The sequence below is a fragment of the Lipotes vexillifer genome, unplaced genomic scaffold (genome assembly GCF_000442215.2).
Source record: "Lipotes vexillifer unplaced genomic scaffold, Lipotes_vexillifer_v1.1 scaffold847, whole genome shotgun sequence".
NCBI lineage: Eukaryota > Metazoa > Chordata > Mammalia > Artiodactyla > Lipotidae > Lipotes > Lipotes vexillifer.
The window spans coordinates 113898-134204 of NW_006778821.1; the positions used below are offsets into that span (position 1 = coordinate 113898).

The window sequence follows — 20307 nt, forward strand, 5'->3', positions numbered from 1 at the left end:
GAAACCAAAAAAAAAAAAAAAAAAAAAAAAAAATTCTGAGCTTGATTTTATATTATTCAAGAAATATATTTGTTGTTGAAACAACAGAAGGGCAGAAAACAGATAAGCACAACTAAAAAAATGTTAAAGTTCTAATTCAGCTAACTAAAGAAAACAATTCTTAATGTTTTGTTGTATCTCTTTACTAATATTTTTACAGTGGTAAGCTGGTAAACCGTAAACTGTCTTGTGGGGGGGTGGCAGGGCAGGGGTGGAAGCCCTGATTTGCAGTATTTGCTGATTTCTAGGATTTAACTATTTCCATTATGGCCTATTTCAAGTTACGAAGTTGTTTAAGAACTGGCTGACAAAATTCCTCACTATTGGGCTTCCCTGGTGGGACAGTGGTTAAGAATCTGCCTGCCAGTGCAGGGGACGTGGTTCAATCCCTGGTCTGGGAAGATCCCACATGCTGCAGAGCAAGTGAGCCCATGTGCCACAACTACTGAGCCCGCGTGCTCTAGGGCCTGCGTGCCACAACTACTGAGCCCACATGCTGCAACTAAAGCCCGTGTGCCTAGAGCCTGTGCTCTGCAACAAGAGAAGCCACCACAGTGATAAGCCCGCGCACCTCAACAAAGAGTAGCCCCTGCTCGCTGCAACTAGAGAAAGCCCATGTGCAGCAACACAGACCCAATGCAGCCAAAAAAAAAAAAAATTCCAAACTACTTAATTGTCTCATGAGTCAGTATGAGCCAGCTCAGGCACTTCGCTATTTATGTGTATAGGTGTGTATGTGTGTGTGATTTGTGTGTATGTATATATATGTAATTTTCTTTTTATTAAAAATGGAATTTTCTATTTACCACTGTAATTTACTCCTTTTGCTTACCAAATATAGGAAACATTTTTATATATCAGTATATGTATGTGTATACTGTCAATTTTAAGGACTGGATAATATTTCATTGAATACATATATTAGGATTTATTTAATCATTGTTTTATTTGAGGGCCTTTAGAGTATTTCCAGAATTTTGCTATTACAAATAATGGTATGGTTCAAATTTTTGCAGTAGGCTTTCTTTCTAAGTGAGGCAATATATGAGAAATATCTTATAAACCGAAAGTGCTATATAAATATTAGTTGTATTAATTATTTATTATCCTTATTATGTATAGGTCCCATATTCTTGCTTAGATTGTGAGCACCTCTGAATGAGGCGGGGTATCTAGCTGTCTTTGCATTCCCCACAGCACTTAGCAGAGTGCATCTGCATTCATCACATATTTGAGAATAAAGAAGATGGTCAGTTTATTCTGTCTTCTAGTCCTTGTTGTGGTCAGTGGTCCAACAGTGTAAAGTTGCTAGGCCTCAAGCAGTCCTCAGTCATAGATTTGAGTTTTTCCTCAGAACAAATTCAGTTGGATCAGCTGGACTTGAACTCAAAACCTTGAACTTCATTGTTTTCAGCTGAACAAGCTGGTCCACACTATTTTACATGTTTTCATGTAATAAAGTGTCCATGACCCCAGTGGACACAACGTAGCAGACAACTGCCTGTCGCTCTCCCTCCCCTTCCCCCCATACTACTGCGTACCTTTTTTTCTCTCAGGAACAAATTAACAAGGATAATAATCACAAAATATATCCACTTTGTATTCACTAAAGAAGTTCCTGCATTTCGTTTCTTACATCAGGTTTTATTCTTTCGAGTTATGCATGTATTCTTGTTGCCCTGGTTGCCTCGAGGTGAGAGTACAAAATTAACAATACTCAATAAAATAAACGAAGCCATAAAATCTTCTGGCAGCATTATAAGGTTGTTATAAAAATGCATGTTTGGGGAAAAAAATGTCCTTTAACAATTTTTAAACCTAAGGCCATGAACGTTTTTCTTATTCCTAGGAAGAAAATACTTTTTCCCAACATTTTGTTATGAAAATTTACAAACATACAGAAGACAACTTGAAAGAATTGTACGGTGAACACCCAAGTACTTGTCACCTAGATTCTACAGTTAATGTTTTATTTCACACATCTGTCCATTCCTATATCAATCCCTCAATCCATTTGTGAGTGTGTGTGTATAAATCGTATACGTCAGTACTCTTCCTCTCTTTGATATCCATATCATTACCTAAAGAGGGAAATCCAATTTTAAAAACCAGGTACTCTATCAGTCTAGAAAGGTGACTGCTTAAGGCTCCATCCCTAGGGCAGGCTTGAAACTCCATAGATAAGACAGAGCTGGCAGGCTTCCAGGCATGGTTGACTTTAGTCATGTACCGTAAAGGCTTAAGAGAGCAGAGATGGTAATGTGGTCTTCCAGGGGAATTCTAGATGGGAAACTGTACTGGGGGATCTTCCAACCATAGCTGCTTTTTTTTTCATATATATAAATTTATTTATTTTATTTTATTTATTTTTGGCCGCATTGGGTCTTCGTTGCTGCCCGCGGGCTTTTCTCTAGTTGCAGAGAGCGGTGGCATCTCTTGTTGTGGAGCACGGGCTCTAGGTGCGCGGGCTCAGCAGTTGTGGCTCAAGGGCTCTAGAGCGCAGGCTCAGTAGTTGTGGCGCACGGGTTTAGTTGCTCCGTGGCATGTGGGATCTTCCCGGACCAGGGCTTGAACCCGTGTCCCCTGCATTGGCAGGCGGATTCTTAACCACTGCGCCACCAGGGAAGTCCCGTAGCTGCTGTTTTAACTGAGGTGATTTGGGACATCTATTGGATGTGAAAAAAATATACGTGCATATATATATACACACATATATACACACACAAATATATGTGTGTGTGTATATACATGCATACACACATACCCATATACTGTATTATCTCCATAACAGTGCAGCAAAGTAGGTTTTATCTCTGCTTTGTAATTGAGGGAAAGGGCTTGGGTTAAATGACCTGTCCAGGGCTGCACAGCTAATATGTGTCAGGAAGGGAAATGGAATGTTTTTCTGTGGCTCTGGAGCCTGAACCACTTCCCATTCCGTTCTCTACTTGGTTTCCTTGCCTCAGTGGCCTTCGGTGTCACCTCTGAATTTGGTTCACACTCAGGCCAGTTGGCCTGGTGGAGGGCCTCAAGAGGACTGCATGCTCAGAACTGGTCCTTAGAGAGGATGATTTTAGAGGAGCGGCTACAGTTCAGAGTAACCAAGTCAAGGCTTTGAGAATCAGGCTAAGTGAAAGCAGGGTAACTGAGAAAAGACAGAATCCTGTCTGCCTCTGATTATCATGACTTGCTGGTTTGTTTCCAGGTGTTTTGAAGTCTTCTGCATCTATTGTCAGTCAAACCACATCGAAGAGCCTTATGTCAGCATCACCAAGAAGCGACAGATGCCAAAAAATGGCCTCTCAGAGGAAATTGAGAAGGAAGTGGGCCAGGCAGAGGGCAAGCTATTCACCCACCGATCTGCGTTCAGCCGGGCATCAGTGATCCAGGCTTTCCTGGGCTCAGCCCCTCAGCTGACCCTGCAGCTGTATATAACCGCCCTGCAGCAGGATGTCACTATCGGAAGATGTATGTATATTTTTTATTTCTATTTGCATTTGGGAATCAAAGTGGAGAGCAAAACATAAGGTTTATCTTGTTTTTGGCGAAGTTCGTTTATATGTGCATCCAATCCTAAGTCTGTGTTCCAGTTACTAAGCTCAAAACATAGTAAATTAAAATAATAACGACGTTTATTTTGCTTATGAATCTGCACGTTAGGCAGGGCTCACCTATGCTCCACTGTGTATTAGCCGGAGTGGCTCAAAGATGTAGAGTTAGAATCCATTGAGGACTCATTCACTCGCATTTCTCATGGTCGATGCTGGCTGTTGCTTGGGGCTTCAGATCTTCCCCACTTCATCTCTCCATGTAGGTTAGTTTGGGCTTCCTCACAGCATGGTGGCTGCTTTCAAGGGCAAGAATCCTAAGAGTGAGAGAGGGCCAGGTGGTAGAGTATCCCTTTTGTGATCCAGCTTTGGAATTCATGCAACATCACTTCTGTATTTTCTTTGTTGAAGCAGTCAGGAATCCTGTAGAGGTTCAAGGGAAAGGGAGGAAAGGAAACTCTGACTTTTGTTGGGGAATGGCAGAGTTCTAGAAGTTCACTGCTGTGACCATTTTGGAAAATACAACTTGCCGTAGGCTGAAAATACAGCCGCCAGAGGCTGGATCTCTTTGGATTTTGCCTCTGTCATTCAGTGATAGTGGTAAACCAGCTGAGACACAGTTGGTTGTAACAGCTTTTTTGTGGTGAATGAGGGAATCAAGAGCACTGTCCTGTCTTCTTGAAGTTCTAATAGGTATCTCAGCTTTAAAATGAACACAGTTCTCTAACCTTTGGGCTATTCTCACATCATCAAATTGAGGGCAGGTTTTGATTAAGCCAGATTTTAAAGAAAAAACCTGTACATGCATTGGACACAAGTGAAAAACCTTCATAGGAAAAGAGGAAATAATCCTTCACAAATATTAATATTAGTAGTAAATGAAAACCAGATATTCTGGTAAGTTTTGCTATGTAGATAAACAAAAGTGAGTTAAAAGCCTTAGGCTGAAAAAATACATATTTAAGACAGCACTGAAACTGGAATCTTTTAAAATAAATCACTCATTAATCTCACTTCCCTCAGTATTATCCTCTTTCTGCCTATAATCTAGGCTGGATGGTAAAATGACTTTGATTTATGGCTGGGTCACAGCATATTTGCATGTTACAACTGTATCCCTTATCCAGGTTACCTCAGAGTGACTGTGATTCTTAAGATATATCAGGACTTTAGGTTGAGATCTTGGACCTTGGTGGATTAACATTTATGTGAAAATGCCTCCCACAGCCCCAGATAGACAGTAGGTGCTCAATAAATGTAGCAGCATCCTTGTTCTCTAAGGACTTATAGCTAGAATGGGCATAGACCAAGGTGAGTCCTCTGCATGCCACTATACCCTTTGCCCAGTTCATTATTTTTCTATGTGGCACGAACACAGCAAGAGACCAGATGTGGTGATAACCTATTTGATTTTTACAAGTAGATTCAATTTTTTTCTCAAGTTATCGAAAATGAAGATTGTCTTTTAGTTCAGAAGTTGGCAAACAGCAGCCCATGGGTGTAATCAGGCACTGCTTGTTTTTGTAAATAAAATTCTATTGGAATGCAGGCACACCCTTTCATTTACCTGTCCTCTGTGTCTGCTTTGTTTGTTTGTTTGTTTGTTTAGCAGAGTTGAGTCATTGAATAGTAGCAACAGAGAAAGTATGGTCCACAAAGCATAAAGTATTTACTGTCTGGCTCTCTACAGAAAGTTTGCCAACCCTAGTTACAGTTTTTCAGACAGAATTCTATTCAGGAAAATGAAATGTCTATCTCATAAAATGTCAGGGTCACAAAGAATATCTGTGACATGCCCCCCAAGAACTTGGAATAAGTCCTCTGAGAATTAAATGATCAATCAAATATATAGTGAGAAAGGAAGTGGGCATGGTCCTCTTAAAAATATAGATGACTGCAAGTTGTATAGGTTTTGACTAACCCTAATCACTGCCTTAACATATCTGAGGAAGGGATCCCTCACCCGGAAGGGGAAAGGCAGTTGTAATTGGAGGACAGGCTGGGGTGTGTCACAGAGGCAAACATTGGCAATATCTGTCATATGATTAGGAATGCATTTGGTGCAAGGAATAAACACTTGACTACAAGGTTAAACAACCCATTATTTTGCTTATCTAAGATGAAGTTGGAGTTAGGCCGTTGCTGGCATTATATCAGCTGCTCATAATGGTAAAGTTGATGTTCCTGAAATTCCATTGGTCTTTCTTTTGGGTTGCTACTGCATAGAATCCATCATGCTGCATTCAAGGTAGAAAGAGGGGATGAAGGCAGAAGGGCGAGTGTCTTTCTTCCTTTATTACTAAGTAAAAGCTTTCCTAGAAACCTCCCTAATAGACTTTATTTAGGTCTCATTGACCAGGACTGGTCACATGGTCACCTCGGTGCAAGAAATGCTAGGAAAGCTGGGCATAGAAATGATTGCCACCAGTGGCTTACAGCAGCATTCCTTCAACTTTGCTGGTGTTGATTAGAGTCACAGGAGGTGGAGGGGGCGCCTGTTAAAAATCTACAGATAACCTGGAAATTGTGATTTGCTGGGTACGGAATGGGAGCCTACGATATGTCTCTTGATTTTTTCTCTCTTGTTTTTTAAATAAATGCTCCGGGTAATTTTATCTTCAGCAAAGTTTGGAAACACTGGACTAGACTAGTCATAACCTGCCCAGGGTTGGGCCCCTTGCCACCCGCAAGGAAATTATGTTTTCTTAAACTATAAGAGGAGGAATGGATATTGAGTGGGCAGCTAACAGTATCTGCCACACCTTGTGTCCAGACCGCTAGAAATGTCCATTCTTGACAGGAGAGGGACATGAAGTCCATCAGAACCTGACCCCATTCAACTTTCAAAGTCTATATAACCCCTTCTCTCTGATTCTATGCTCAGTGAGCAAACATTGATGAATTTGGCCTTGGCAGAGCTTAAAGGGGAGGTGGAGCTGGCCACGTGGTCCACTGGAGAGGTTTTTGTTAATTGCAGTATAATGCATATAACATAAAATTCACCATTTTAAGAGTACAATTCAGTAGGTTTTAGGATATTCACAGTGTTGTGTAACCATCACCACTATCTAATTTTAGAATATTTTCGTTACGTAGAAAAGAAATCCCATACTCGTTAGCAGTCCCTCCTCATTTCCCCTCCCCAGACCCTGGCTATCACTAACCTACTTTCTGTCTCTATGGATTTGCCTATTGTACATATTTCATATAAATGGAATCATACACTATTGGAGAGTTTTTTTTTCCCATAGTCAGTGAATAATGGACACTGTCTATGATCCTCAGTCTCTGAGTGAGACTAAGCTCTCAGGGGCTTGATCAAGTCTCTGGACTTAGGAGGATAGGTTGGTCTGAGGCCCAGGTGAGTGCACCAAGGTTACTGTGTTCTGTGAAGGCCCCTGTATCCTGCCATTTGGCCTGCCTGGATCTCAAAGTGCCCTTGTCTCTTCCACTCAAGGTGGTCTTGTTGGTAGTAATGATGACTGTTTCTCAGATCCTTGCTTTGTGCTAGGCACTGTGATTGGCATGATTGTGTTTCATGTTCACAGCATCCCTGTGAGGTAGATCTGATTACCTCCGTCTTATTAAAGTTGGAAATTGTACTCATTGTCTACCAGAGGAGGCAGGGTTTGGGGTTAGATTTATGTGAATTCATTCATGAAGTCAATGAATATGTATTGAATACGTCCTGTGTTCCTGACCTTGTGCTGGGCTGTGAGGGTAAAGTGGTGAATAAGGTGGACCGGCACATATCCTTTTGGAACATGATAAACAAACATGAAACAGATATACTTATTTTATTTCAGGTAAATCCTGCAAAGTGAAAGTCCTGTGTAAGGGTCTATCGGGGGAATCTAACCAAGTCTGGGAGATGAGGGAAAATTTTTCCAGAGGAACTTAAGTTGAAACCAAAATCTGGTAGATGAGGAGAAGTCAAATGAAGGAAAAGCAGGAAAGGGCATCCCAGCATTTCGCACTTTATCCCAGAGGCAAGAGGAAGCCATTGATGATTTTTAAACAACACAGTATCATGATCAGATTTAGTTTTAGAAGCTGATTACTCTGGAAAATGGATTGGAAGGGGGTGAGGGGAGAAACAAGGAGGACAGGAAGTGGGCTGCTACAGTGGTCAAGTTGAGAATGATAATGGCTTGGGCTGGAGCAGGAGAAATGGGTTATTGGAGCCATATTAATGATGTAGAAGTGGAACAAGGTGATGATTGATTGAATGGGAAGGTGAGGCAGAGAGAGATGTCAAAAATGGTTCCCAGGTTCCTGACATATGTTATTTCTTTATATCCTGCCTCATTACAAAACAAGGACTTGAGACAGGGCTTATTAGCTAGTGCTGTGATACTCTCTGTGGAAGATACCCTTCTGTCCTCTCTTGTGGACACTGGTAAATTAAATAGTAATATTATATAAACCTACCATCTGCAATTCAAGCAGTTCTTGTGATTACTAAATATTACTGGACTTATTTTTGAATGTATCCCATTGTAAACACAATTATAACTCTCATTCTCAGATGAAAGACCTAACCTATGATCATTTATTTGAGAGAGGAACAGAGTTAGCAGTGGCTGAATACATGTTTTGAGATGTATAAGTATATAAATTCTGTCCCAAGTGATAGACTCAAAAGTACACACAATTCTTATAAACACTCTACGTGCTGTGTTAGGTTAAAAAAGAAGTTGTCACATCAAGTGAAGAATAAATCTAATTGCTCTCCTATCTGTGTCAACATCTGGCATTTTCTCCTGTTCATCATGTGCTGAAGGGCCACCCTCTGCTGCCTCTTGGCCTGTCCTGAAGGACTGATCAGAGGCTGCGCAGCCGGCTTGAACAGTGGCATCAGTGGACCTGGGTTCACCATCCCAGTTCCCCACTTTCTGGCTACATGATCTTGGACATTCATCTATTTCCTGTGGGCAGCAGCTTCCTCACCTGTAAAACGGGGATAATCAGCGTTCCTCCATCTTGGGATTTTCCCAAAGACAAAGTCACCGTGTGCCTGTAAACTGCGGCTTAACACAGAGCCTGGCACAGGGCACGCCCTTAACAGATGGCTGCCTGTGTCTCCCTCCCCATGTACCAGATGCTCAGACAGTTTCCCCAAGGTGCCACCAGGCCTGGTTCTCCCGTGACTGCTAGATGCTTGGGCCTCTGGCTGTGAAAACTCCGGCCTGCCAAAGCTCGAAGCTCGTGGGGGGACGAGAGTGAGAGTGCCTCCCGTGCAGGGGGGAAGCCAGGGCTGCATCCGGGAACCAGACAGCCCTGGCCCTGTCTGCTCCCCTCTGCCTGGTGACTCACCGTCTCTGCTTCCGTGTACCATCTAATAAAGCTTGGAGCTGACTGAGCCTTTGCCAACTTCACAGCATTATCTAGAGTAACAGTGTCGGGTGTGCTTAGAGCTCAGTGGAGTAGGTGCTTGTTTAATCCAAGAAACTTTTCTTGACACCTGGTGCTCATTCAGCCAAATATTTACAGAAGCCTCACTGCCAAGATGTCAACCGCACATATTTGTGATTAGTTAGAAAAGCTGTGAAGGCCTCCTGGCCTCAGCCAAGCCCCCCTCTTGCTCTTCTGCTCATGTGAGTGGCCAGCAGGCCTCTCCCCAGTGACTACAGGTGGAGAGTCACCTTTAGCTGGTCACATCATGGCACCAACAGTGCCACCCCGTCCCTGAAGTGGAGCCTCTTGGTGTCCAGGGCATGGTTCCTCATCTTCCAGTGACCCTCAGCCAACAGGGAGATGCCTCGAGGATGGGTGGTGCCAGGGAATCAATCATGATACTCAAATACTGCCATGTTGGTTAAATAGCATCTGATTAGGAAAAGCTGTTTATTTTGGCTTATGGCCGTGGCTTGTTCTAGCACAAAGCATAGTCTCCTGGATGTCTGACCAGAAGTCACAGAACTAGAAAAAAAAATTTCACAATTTGTATGGAAACACAAAAGACCCTGAATAGCCAAAGCAATCTTGAGAACGAAAAACAGAGCTGGAGGAATCAGGCTCCCTGACTTCAGACTATACTACAAAGCTACAGTAATCAAGACAGTATGGTACTAGCACAAAAACAGAAAGATAGATCAATGGAACAGAATAGAAAGCCCAGAGATAAACCCACGCACATATGGTCCCCTTATCTTTGATAAAGGAGGCAGGAATGTACAGTGGAGGAAGGGCAGCCTCTTCAATAAGTGGTGCTGGGAAAACTGGACAGCTACATGTAAAAGTATGAGATTAGATCACTCCCTAACACCATACACAAAAATAAGCTCAAAATGGATTAAAGACCTAAATGTAAGGCCAGAAACTATCAAACTCTTAGAGGAAAACATAGGCAGAACACTCTATGACATAAATCACAGCAAGATCCTTTTTGACCCACCTCCTAGAGAAATGAAAATAAAAACAAAAATAAACAAATGGGACCTAATGAAGCTTCAAAGCTTTTGCACAGCAAAGGAAACCATAAACAAGACCAAAAGACAACCCTCAGAATGGGAGAAAATATTTGCAAATGAAGAAACTGACAAAGGATTAATCTCCAAAATTTATAAGCAGCTCATGCAGCTCAATAACAAAAAAACAAACAGCCCAATCCAAAAATGGCAGAAGACCTAAATAGACATTTCTCCAAAGAAGATATACAGACACCCAACAAACACATGAAAGAATGCTCAACATCACTAATCATTAGAGAAATGCAAATCAAAACTACAATGAGATATCATCTCACACCGGTCAGAATGGCCATCATCAAAAAATCTAGAAACAATAAATGCTGGAGAGGGTGTGGAGAAGAGGGAACCCTCTTGCGCTGTTGGTGGGAATGTAAATTGATCCAGCCACTATGGAAAACAGTATGGAGGTTCCTTAAAAAACTACAAATAGAACTACCATACGACCCAGCAATCCCACTACTGGGCATATTCCCTGAGAAAACCATAATTCAAAAAGTGTCATGTACCACAATGTTCACTGCAGCTCTATTTACAATAGCCCGGAGATGGAAACAACCTAAGTGTCCATCATCGGATGAATGGATAAAGAAGATGTGGCACATATATACAATGGGATATTACTCAGCCATAAAAAGAAACGAAATTGAGCTATTTGTAATGAGGTGGATAGACCTAGAGTCTGTCATACAGAGTGAAGTAAGTCAGAAAGAGAAAGACAAATACCGTATGCTAACACATATATATGGAATCTAAGGGAAAAAAAAAGGTCATGAAGAAGCTAGGGATAAGACGGGAATAAAGACACAGATCTACTAGAGAATGGACTTGAGGATATGGGGAGGGGGAAGGGTAAGCTGTGACAAAGTGAGAGAGTGGCATGGACATATATACACTGCCAAACGTAGAATACATAGCTAGGGGGAAGCAGCTGCATAGCACAGGGAGATCAGCTCAGTGCTTTGTGACCGCCTGGAGGGGTGGGATAGGGAGGGTGGGAGGGAGGGAGATGCAAGAGGGAAGAGATATGGGGACATATGTATATGTATAACTGATTCACTTTGCTATAAAGCAGAAACTAACACACCATTGTAAAGCAATTATACTCCAATAAAGATGTAAAAAAAAAAAAAAAAATGAAGTCACACCAGTGGAATTCATTAAGGGCCAGAGAAGTCATAGTAGGTGGGTAAACCACATCGGATTAGCAGGTCTGTGTGCTCGGAGGTCCCCTTACAGTCCATGCGGTAGTCAGCAGTAGTGGTCCCTGGGACACCTGCAGGGAGCCAGGCTTCCTGAGCTCTTTTACACTCTGTGTTTGATGTCCGAGTTTGGAGGTTGAGCTTTAGTGACCTCGTGTTGGCAAACCTTCTGCAGAGTCACCTGGACATGGGAGAATCAGGCAGAGCTATACCACCATCCCTTTAAGAATCGTGCTTCAGCTGTGCCTGTGGCTTTAACAGGAGACATGGGCCCCACCCCCCGCCAGCACGTCATCAGTCTAACTGCGCCCCCTGCCAAATCCCCTCCTACACGGGACGGGGAATCGTCCACGCAGGGGAGGAGGGCAGGCAGGGGGTGAGAACCACTGCCCCTGGGAAAGCATGAGGCGCCCACGTTTAGGCTTTTTGCGCGTTTTGAAGACCGGAGTGAGTAGGGACAGAGGCTGGGGAGGGTGTGGCTGCCAAACGAGGTCTGTGATCAAAAGCAGTGTCAGGGCCGGCCAGGGTCAGACACCAGGCGCAGGTCAACAGGTGAAAACATCACGTGTGTGGGACGACGTGAGCCCACGAGTCGAGCCTGGAAAGATCTTGGAGAGTAACGTCGGTTTGCCGTTGGCATGAACACGAGGCCTGGGACCTTGGCTGGCCTCCCACCGAAGACAACCTCTGAGAAGACAGGTGTTTTGAAGGCCCAGGCTCCCCTGGTCCCCGAGTCTGACAGGTCCTGCAGTCATGTGGCTATGACTCTTTAGAACAGGACTTTTGGGCCCCAAATTAGAATTTTAAAATGAGGGACTTTCTAGTAACCTCTAATACATTCTTTCCTAAAACATAAATTGCAAAGTGGCAGCTTACAGACCTAATCTGGATGGCATTTGTTAGTCCTACACATACATCTTAAAAGAAAATTCATAAGCTGCTGACATTTAAAATCACAGACTTTTTCCCTGAGTATCTGGATTTCTGGCTTCTCTCGTGAAATCAAAATGTCTGGGTGTCCATGTGGTTGCAGTGAACTGGAGATACGAGATGCTATCCCATTAAGGTCAGACCTGTGGTCTGCCACTTGTCTCTTTTGGATTTCATGTCTCACCCACTTCACTCACTCCTAGTAACTGTCTGGCCACTACAGAGACTTGAACTTGTTACTCACACCACAGATTAATTCTCAGTTCACAGTATTCAGAAGGATCAATTTTCTCATTTGATGATGTATTATTATAGTACAGGGCTTCTCAAACTGCCTTTAGTGTAGGGCCAGTATTATCTGTTCTTCTTGTTCTAATACCTTATGAACTGATAGGAGGTCCTATTTTGCATGACTGATACACAGCTCACACTTGACTCATCACTGGAGTACCACACCTCCAGGACTGGTCTAGACCCTATTCACTGGATGAGCCCACTCACTTAAATATTGGGGTGAAGCCAGATTGCTGTGTTCCTAAATGCTGACTCTCAATTTCCATTTTTGGAGCTGGCCAGGAGCAAACAGTTCCTTGACCAGTACCACCCCACAATCCACAGTTCAAACAGATTGAGATAATGAATTTATTTTATTTTTTTCTTTTAGGGGTATGGTTTTAAATCTAAGGAACTTCCTTTTGTATCGTTTAGTATTTCTCTACAGTTCTTCGTGAACACGGAAGATTGGTTTCTCTGATATTTAGGGTTGTAGAATCACGGTGGGGAAAATCTGTCTAAACTTCTGTTAAAGCAAAATCTACTAAAGGAAACCAATTTGCAGCAGGGAGGCAGGTTAGATACTGCGGCTGTGAGATACTTGGGGTTCTGGTCTCCCATAAGTTTAGTTTACTTGGGGCACGTCAGCTTCCATGGCTATAAGATGAGGAGGTTGGACTAAATTATCTCAGAGATCTGCTCGAGGTGTACAGTTACCAGTCTGATCTTTTCCTAAGGAAAGTTGTCTACTGAAAGTGGGGCACAGAGGACAGGGATTGTTTCTTAGGGTCTCCGTTTTACAGCTGAGGCCACTTTGGCCCAGAGATGCCGATCAGCTCTCCCAAGGTCACGTGGCAAGTGGGTCCACAGTAGGGACGAGAGCCCAGCCCTGCTGCCTGTTGTTGAGCCTCCTCTACTGTATCCTGAGAAATGGGTGGTCTCGACATAGAAAGGGTTTAATGGTCTCCCCTGGGGAAAAGAAGCCAAACTCTTCAATGTAGAGGTGTCAAGGTGTCTTGGGTTTCTAGGAAAACATTCTCAACAATTCACTGTCAAGAGCTTCCACTTGTGTTTTATTTGGAGGCCAGACAGATTAGGATCAAAGGACTGATTTTATAGTACAGGTCTTCAGACTTTGTATACCTAGGCCTTGTTCCATTGGACAGTGTGAGAGCCGTGTGATGAATCCATTTCCTTCTCAATTAAGGTGTTCTTGAAATTCTGACTCTGTCCACTGACATGGTCTCAAAGGGGATTATGTGATGACATCAGAAGCCTGTGCTCAACAGCCTTTTCCTGAAGTACCAGAGTTACTGTCCTTTTCCACAGAGTTCTGAGACCATCCTGCTTTGTTGAAGACAAGATTTCTGTCCTGTAGCTGATTGTAGGGCCTTCAGGGTAGCCTCAGAGTTAGTAAAAATGTATCTGGAGATGGCAGAGACTTTAAATGTCTGGGGGTCACTTATGACTTGTGATAATTTTCACAGGTGAAAAGTCTGGTAGGAGTGCATAATGAAAATGGTACAGTTGAAGAGGAAAAATTTTGTAACATGCAAAATAGGATAATAAAGCCAATCCAAAAAAAGAGGTATGGGGAAAATATCTATAAATGTATTGATTAAGCCTGTCTTCAATGAAGTCTAGAGTAGGTTTTAAACATCTTTATGTTAATAAAACTCCATAGAAGGGTTTGATGTGCCTCCTCATTTTAAAAGCACTGGTCTAGGGCTTCCCTGGTGGCACAGTGGTTGAGAGTCCGCCTGCTGATGCAGGGGACACAGGTTCGTGCCCCGGTCCGGGAGGATCCCACATGCCGTGGAGCGGCTGGGCCCGTGAGCCATGGCCGCTGAGCCTGCGTGTCCGGAGCCTGTGCTCCGCAATGGGAGAGGCCACAACAGTGAGAGGCCCGCCTCCCCAGTCAAAGTTTTGTTTGGTTTTTACTTTATTCCTTTGGGTTTGCTTGGTTTAGCTCTATGCTAGTTTTGATCAAACCAGGAACTGGAGTGCATGACCAACAAATTCCTGGGGGAGTCTCCCTCAGAAAGTGAAGATAAAGTCCCAGAGGATTTTGAGATGTCTATAAATTCTGGAAAGGGCCAAGAGGCCTTCTTTCCATCTCAACCTCCTTGATTTGGCAAGTTCAAAGATTCATGCTACTTTATATATACATATATATATATATATATATATATATATATATATATATATATATATATATAAAATAAAAGCACTGGTCTAGAAATTGCTAGTAAAATTTAAGAAGAAAGGTGTACCCGACTATTTTTTTAATTTACTTAAATATGACCAAAAACACTATAATTTTGTTACCTAACACCGTCAGGGAAGGCACCAGCAGGACTCTGATAATTAGAAACATATAATGGACAGTAAGGGTGCTGACGAATATCCAAGAACTTCACTTATAACATAAAACTTCTGAAATATTGATATTAATAATATTTCCTTATTCACATTTAATCTAGGGAAGGCTAATACCTCTTTTGATTTGACTTTTTTTCATGCAACTAATCAATACTAACATAGGAAATAAAGCGAATTATTTCTAACACCTCTCTTTTTATAAGGTGAAAGAACAAATCTGTTTTACTTTCTAGGGGCCTCTGGGAAATCTCAGACAGTTTTAAGTCCAAAAGATGTTGTGAAGTTTCATTTCACTTTTCATTTTGGATTCAGTGTTGGAAGGCAAAATTGAAAAATTTCCAGGAGGCTTGAGAATTAAGATAAGATCGTGGGTATCTGAGTACATGAATGATTATAGCTTGATTATTTATTAAATAAAGTGACAATATAGCATTTAATTAAATACAAAAAAATCATTAGCACAGTGGTAAACGCAGAACTTCTATTGTTTCTTTTACTTTAAAGAGAATAATCAAGGGCATGATAAAGTCATAGCAAAGCGTTATCGTGGTGAGATATCGAATCTCTGCTATTTGGACAGATTACGTAGAAGGTGAGGTGGGTGGCTGGATAATGACCCCAAAGATATTTAGTTTCTAATCCCTAGAACCTGTGAACTTTATATGGCCCAAAGGACTATCCAGATAAAGAGGTTGACATGAAGAGTATTGTAGATTAGCCAAGTGGGCCCTTAATGTAATGACAAGCGTTCTTAGAGAGGCAGGAGGTGATTTGATTATAGAATGAGATGATAATGTGAGGACTGGAGCAAGTTGCTACACTGCTGGCTTTGAAGATGAAGGAAGGAGCCACTAGCCAAGGAATGCAAGGTATACAGCTCTAGAAGCTGGCAAGTCAAGGAAATGGATTCTTCTCTAGGGCCTCTGGAGGGAGCATGGCCTTATTGACACCTTGATTTTAACCCAGAGAAACTGATTTGAGACTTCTGGCCTCCAAAACTGTAAAAGAATAAATGTGTGTTGTTTTAAGCCATCAAGTTTGTGGTAATTGGTTACAGCAACCATAGGAAACTAATACAGGTGCAGAGTAACCTCTTATTAGGAGCAGACCAATACTCCAAAAAACCTTTCTCATTTTCACAGAGAGCAAATAAATTCTAGGTTTGCTTCAATGTAATATTTCATTTTAAAGGACCCGCAATCTCTTTTTGACAGTCTTACAAGTAAACCCATCAAAACTGAGGCAGATTTGGCAAACTTTTAACACAGATAGGTGTTACTTTTCAGATTCTCTTTCCACAGACTTACAGCTTTCTGTATTCATTCAGGTTTTTTTCTTCACCATTCTTCCTCTTTTCTATTCTGGAACAAGTCATTTTACTTCAGGACAGAAACATTCCCTTTTTTGCCCCTAATTTTAAAAGTGTCTCATTATCTTCAGACTCCTAGTAGAGACTCATTCTTGTAGCGTCTCATTTACATAAATTAATTATAACTTTTAAGCACTCACTTGTATTTCATGGAGCAAACTAGGGGGTTGATCGCTGTAAATTTCTGTCATTTTAGTAGAACTCATGAATACATTCAACCCAGCTTTATTCAGCCACGCAATTCCTTTCTATAGTTTCACATCATGGCAGAAATGAACATATTAATTTACAAACCCAAAGATATAGCCTCTTTGTAGAATATATAAATAAGCAAAAGTATATAAACTCAAATTATGCTTAGTAATCAATGTTTTAGTATCCTTTCTTAGACATTTTCTAGGCATCCATTGAATTTCTAGAAATTATCTCATATCAGTCCAGAGACTTCAGCTATCTAAAGATTTTGGAAATGCTCTTCAAGGGGACGTACTACAAAATCTCGTTACTGTGGAAAATACTGGTTTGTCAGAACAATGACTCGATTTGCTTAAACATAAATTGACTTTTTTTTCATAATCTTAGACCTTCAGTAGGAGTAATTCTAGCTCATTTGATCATAAACCTATACAAATTTAAGAAAAATATACCCAAGAGGCTTAAAAATGTATGCTTGTATTATACTTAACACTGATGAATCAGAGAGGACCTAGTTGTCATTAAACCCAAAATATTATACTAGTCATCATTGTCAAAGATTTACGTAAATTATGTAAATTTGAACTATTAAAGTATTCTAAAATCTAGCACATTTAAAATACTAGTAGTTCAATTTTTTTAAAATTTATTTTCTTATTAGTCATCCGTTTTATACACATCAGTGTATACATGTCAATCCCAATCTCCCAATGCATCCCACCACCGCCACCACCACCACCATCCCACTGCCACTTTCCACCCTTGGTGGCCATACGTTTGTTCTCTGCATCTGTGTCTCTATTTCTGCCCTGCAAACCGGTTCATCTGTACCATTTTTCTAGGTTCCACATATATGAGTTAATATACGATACTTGTTTTTCTCTTTCTGACTGACTTCACTCTGTATGACAGTCTCTAGATGCATCCACGTTCAATGTTTGTATTTTAGGAAATTTTAGTTATATTCAATTTATATAAACAATTGTTTATTTAGATATGCCAATCAGAACAGAGGTCCTTTAAATTAAGAGACTTTATAATCTAATGTATTAATACTATCCAAAGGTAGGAAAATGTTACATACTCACACAAAGATGAAGAAATTTCTGAATTACAGACACAGAGACATACAGCCACAGAGAAATAGCTTCAGTTCTATGATTTCAGTCACAGATCAAGAGTAAACACAAACAGAAAATCTCCCCAGTCCAGATTTCAAAGAGCTGTTTTCTTCCCAAAGGGCATGAAATTTTAAATTGATATGAACTAACAAATGGACTGATAAATAAATCTGACAAACCAGTTTCTCTGTTGCCTCACACCTAGCAGGGACCCGAATCGTATGGACCTGAATCTCTCTAAACCATGAACACATTTAGAGAGGGCTCCAGATAGTCAGACCCTCAAACCAAATCCCCATCCATTTCCGCCAACGATGTGGAATAACTTAATGGCCATAAATGAAAGAAAACAAAACCGAAACACGACATTAGTAGAGAGGCAATTTAAAGTTAGAGGAACACAGAGTCAACACAGTTCTGTCTGCGCTCTGGCTTCACCCAGGAGAGCCAAGAAAAGACACGTCTGGGCTTTAACTGCAAACAAGGCACACTTCTCCGTGAACAGTGTTTACCTGGCTCTGACAGGTGAATCTGTTGGGTATCTCATTGTGAGCTCCAAAGCAGTTAAAAGATATTTTTCAAAAAGGATGAAATCTTGTCGCTCATATAGATATGGACACATTAAAGATTTTATTACTCATGAGGGAATGGACAGATGCTAAAACCAGTCCAAAAGGGAACAAAGGAATGTTGAGTAGGAATATTGAAAAAAAGTGTGTAATTGGAAATAAGACTGGTTTTATTACATTGTGAGCGGGGAGACAATTGAACCTCTACTGGATAATGCATTTTGCATGTGTATCTGTGACCTGACAGCCTGGATCTTGGAGCTGGCAAGCAACAAGGCCCATAACCACCACAGGAGGTGCATTGCCCCCAACATGTGGAGAGGGCAGTGCCCAACCCTGAGCTCCACCCCTTCTTTAGGGATGGGGCCATCTGTCTAATTTCCAATTCAGGAAGTATTGCTGATGCAATTTCTGGGTTCCAGAGCCTGGCAGGATCCTTCAGAGCCTCATCCACTGGCAAACCCACTCACAGTTGAGGGAGCCCCATGCTGCTGCTGTCAGCAGATGTTATTAAAGAATTTGGATCCATGGGTGTGCTTCTGACTCCTCTCAGTTTCTATCAGTTTGAGTTGGAAATGTCTGTGGGACATCTGAGAGGAGATAGCCCATGGAGTTTGAGGATTTAGAATGGACATAGCCTGGAGAGCTGAATTTGGGGCTTATAGTAGAATCTTGGATACTGTGAGTCGCTTGTCCTTGGCCCTTTTGATTTTAGTGCAGTTGTGGTGAAAAGTTCTGTGTGCATTGCTAGCATCCCACATCAAGCCTGTGTCCCAACACACCCTGAGGTGCTTCTCTTCTTTTCTGCCTCAGGGTTTTCTCCTATGCCAGGGAACACAGCTCAGGTACACTTGAGAAGTGTGGGCAAGGTAATGCCTGCAGGGCCACCTCCGACTAAGGGAGAGGTGGATAAGGTCTATGGATAAAACCTCAGCCTCTGTCCTTAAGAAGGATAATTTGGGGTCCAGTATATATGGTCCTTTGTGGATCCCCAGTGGGAATGAGGCCCACTTGCCACAGTGGTAACCAGCTTTAATAGTGTATGTAGTCTTTATGAGCCTGGCTTCCTTCCCTCCTTCACTCTGTTTCCTAGGCTCCCCTCCCAGATGAACTGCCTGCATCCAAATGCTTGTCTCAGGCTCTGCCATTAGTGTAGTCATCTGAGTGGAGGTGGTCATTTGAGTCACAGCAGGCCCGGCACGTGCAGCTGTGGAAAAGGCAGCTAAGTTCCTCCAGGGTACATGTTGTGATGGAGGCTGCAAAAGAATAGAGGAGCAAGAATAGAGAGGTTTGCGTAACAGATTGAATGAAGTTGGGCACCAAGGATTCTTAGCTGGATGAGGGAAAATAGAGGGTTCGTTTGATTTGAGGGCTTGATAAGGATATAAAAAAGTTATGGTAGTTCTTAGACAAGTGAGTTGAATGTGTAGAAGTTGGTAGTTGGCATAGGGTGTTTCAATTAGTGCTTTCAGAGGTGCTTCTTGCATCTTGGATTTCTAGGAAAGTACTCTTAAAAACTCATCCCTACTATTTCATTTCTCCTGTGTTTGAGGGAAGGCTGAATAGGTTAGGAGTCAGAGGTCTAAATTTATAATACAGTTCTTTTAACTTTGGTAACATGACACAATTGCCTTCTTTTACTCAGTTTACTGCCCCGAGATATACCTTGGCCAGACACATTGTTTAGCTTCAGAAAAAAACTTATTTAATGTGTTGCCTGTTTCCAGAACCAATTGCAGTTTATGAACTAATCTAAAAATAATAGCTCTAGGGCTTCCCTGGTGGCACAGTGGTTAAGAATCTGCCTGCCAATTCAGGGGACACGGGTTCTAGCCCTGGTCTGGGAAGATTCCACATGCCGCGGAGTAGTTAAGCCCATGCACCACAACTACTAAGCCTGTGCTCTAGAGGCCGCGAGCCACACTGCTGAGCCCCCAAGCCTCAACTACTGAGCCCACAAGCCACAACTACTGAAGCCCACACGCCTAGAGCCCATGCTCTGCAACAAGAGAAGCCACCACAATGAGAAGCCCACACACCGCAACGAGGAGTAGCCCCTGCTCGCCGCAACTAGAGAAAGCCCATGTGCAGCAATGAAGACCCAATGCAGCCAAAACTAAATAAATTTTTTAATTAAAAAAAAAAGATAATCGGGCTTCCCTGGTGGCGCAGTGCTTGAGAGTCCGCCTGCCGATGCAGGAGACGCGGG

The 20307-nt window shown here is 42.1% G+C and overlaps 1 protein-coding gene across 1 annotated transcript in view; it reads left to right on the forward strand.

Moving 5' to 3' along the window:
- XK (X-linked Kx blood group antigen, Kell and VPS13A binding protein) overlaps positions 1-20307 on the forward strand; it is a 51393-nt gene that overhangs the window by 4050 nt on the left and 27036 nt on the right. The window contains exon 2 of the mRNA XM_007451968.1: positions 3245-3507. Within this exon, the coding sequence (XP_007452030.1) occupies positions 3245-3507 (263 nt within the window). The remainder of the gene's footprint in view (positions 1-3244; positions 3508-20307) is intronic.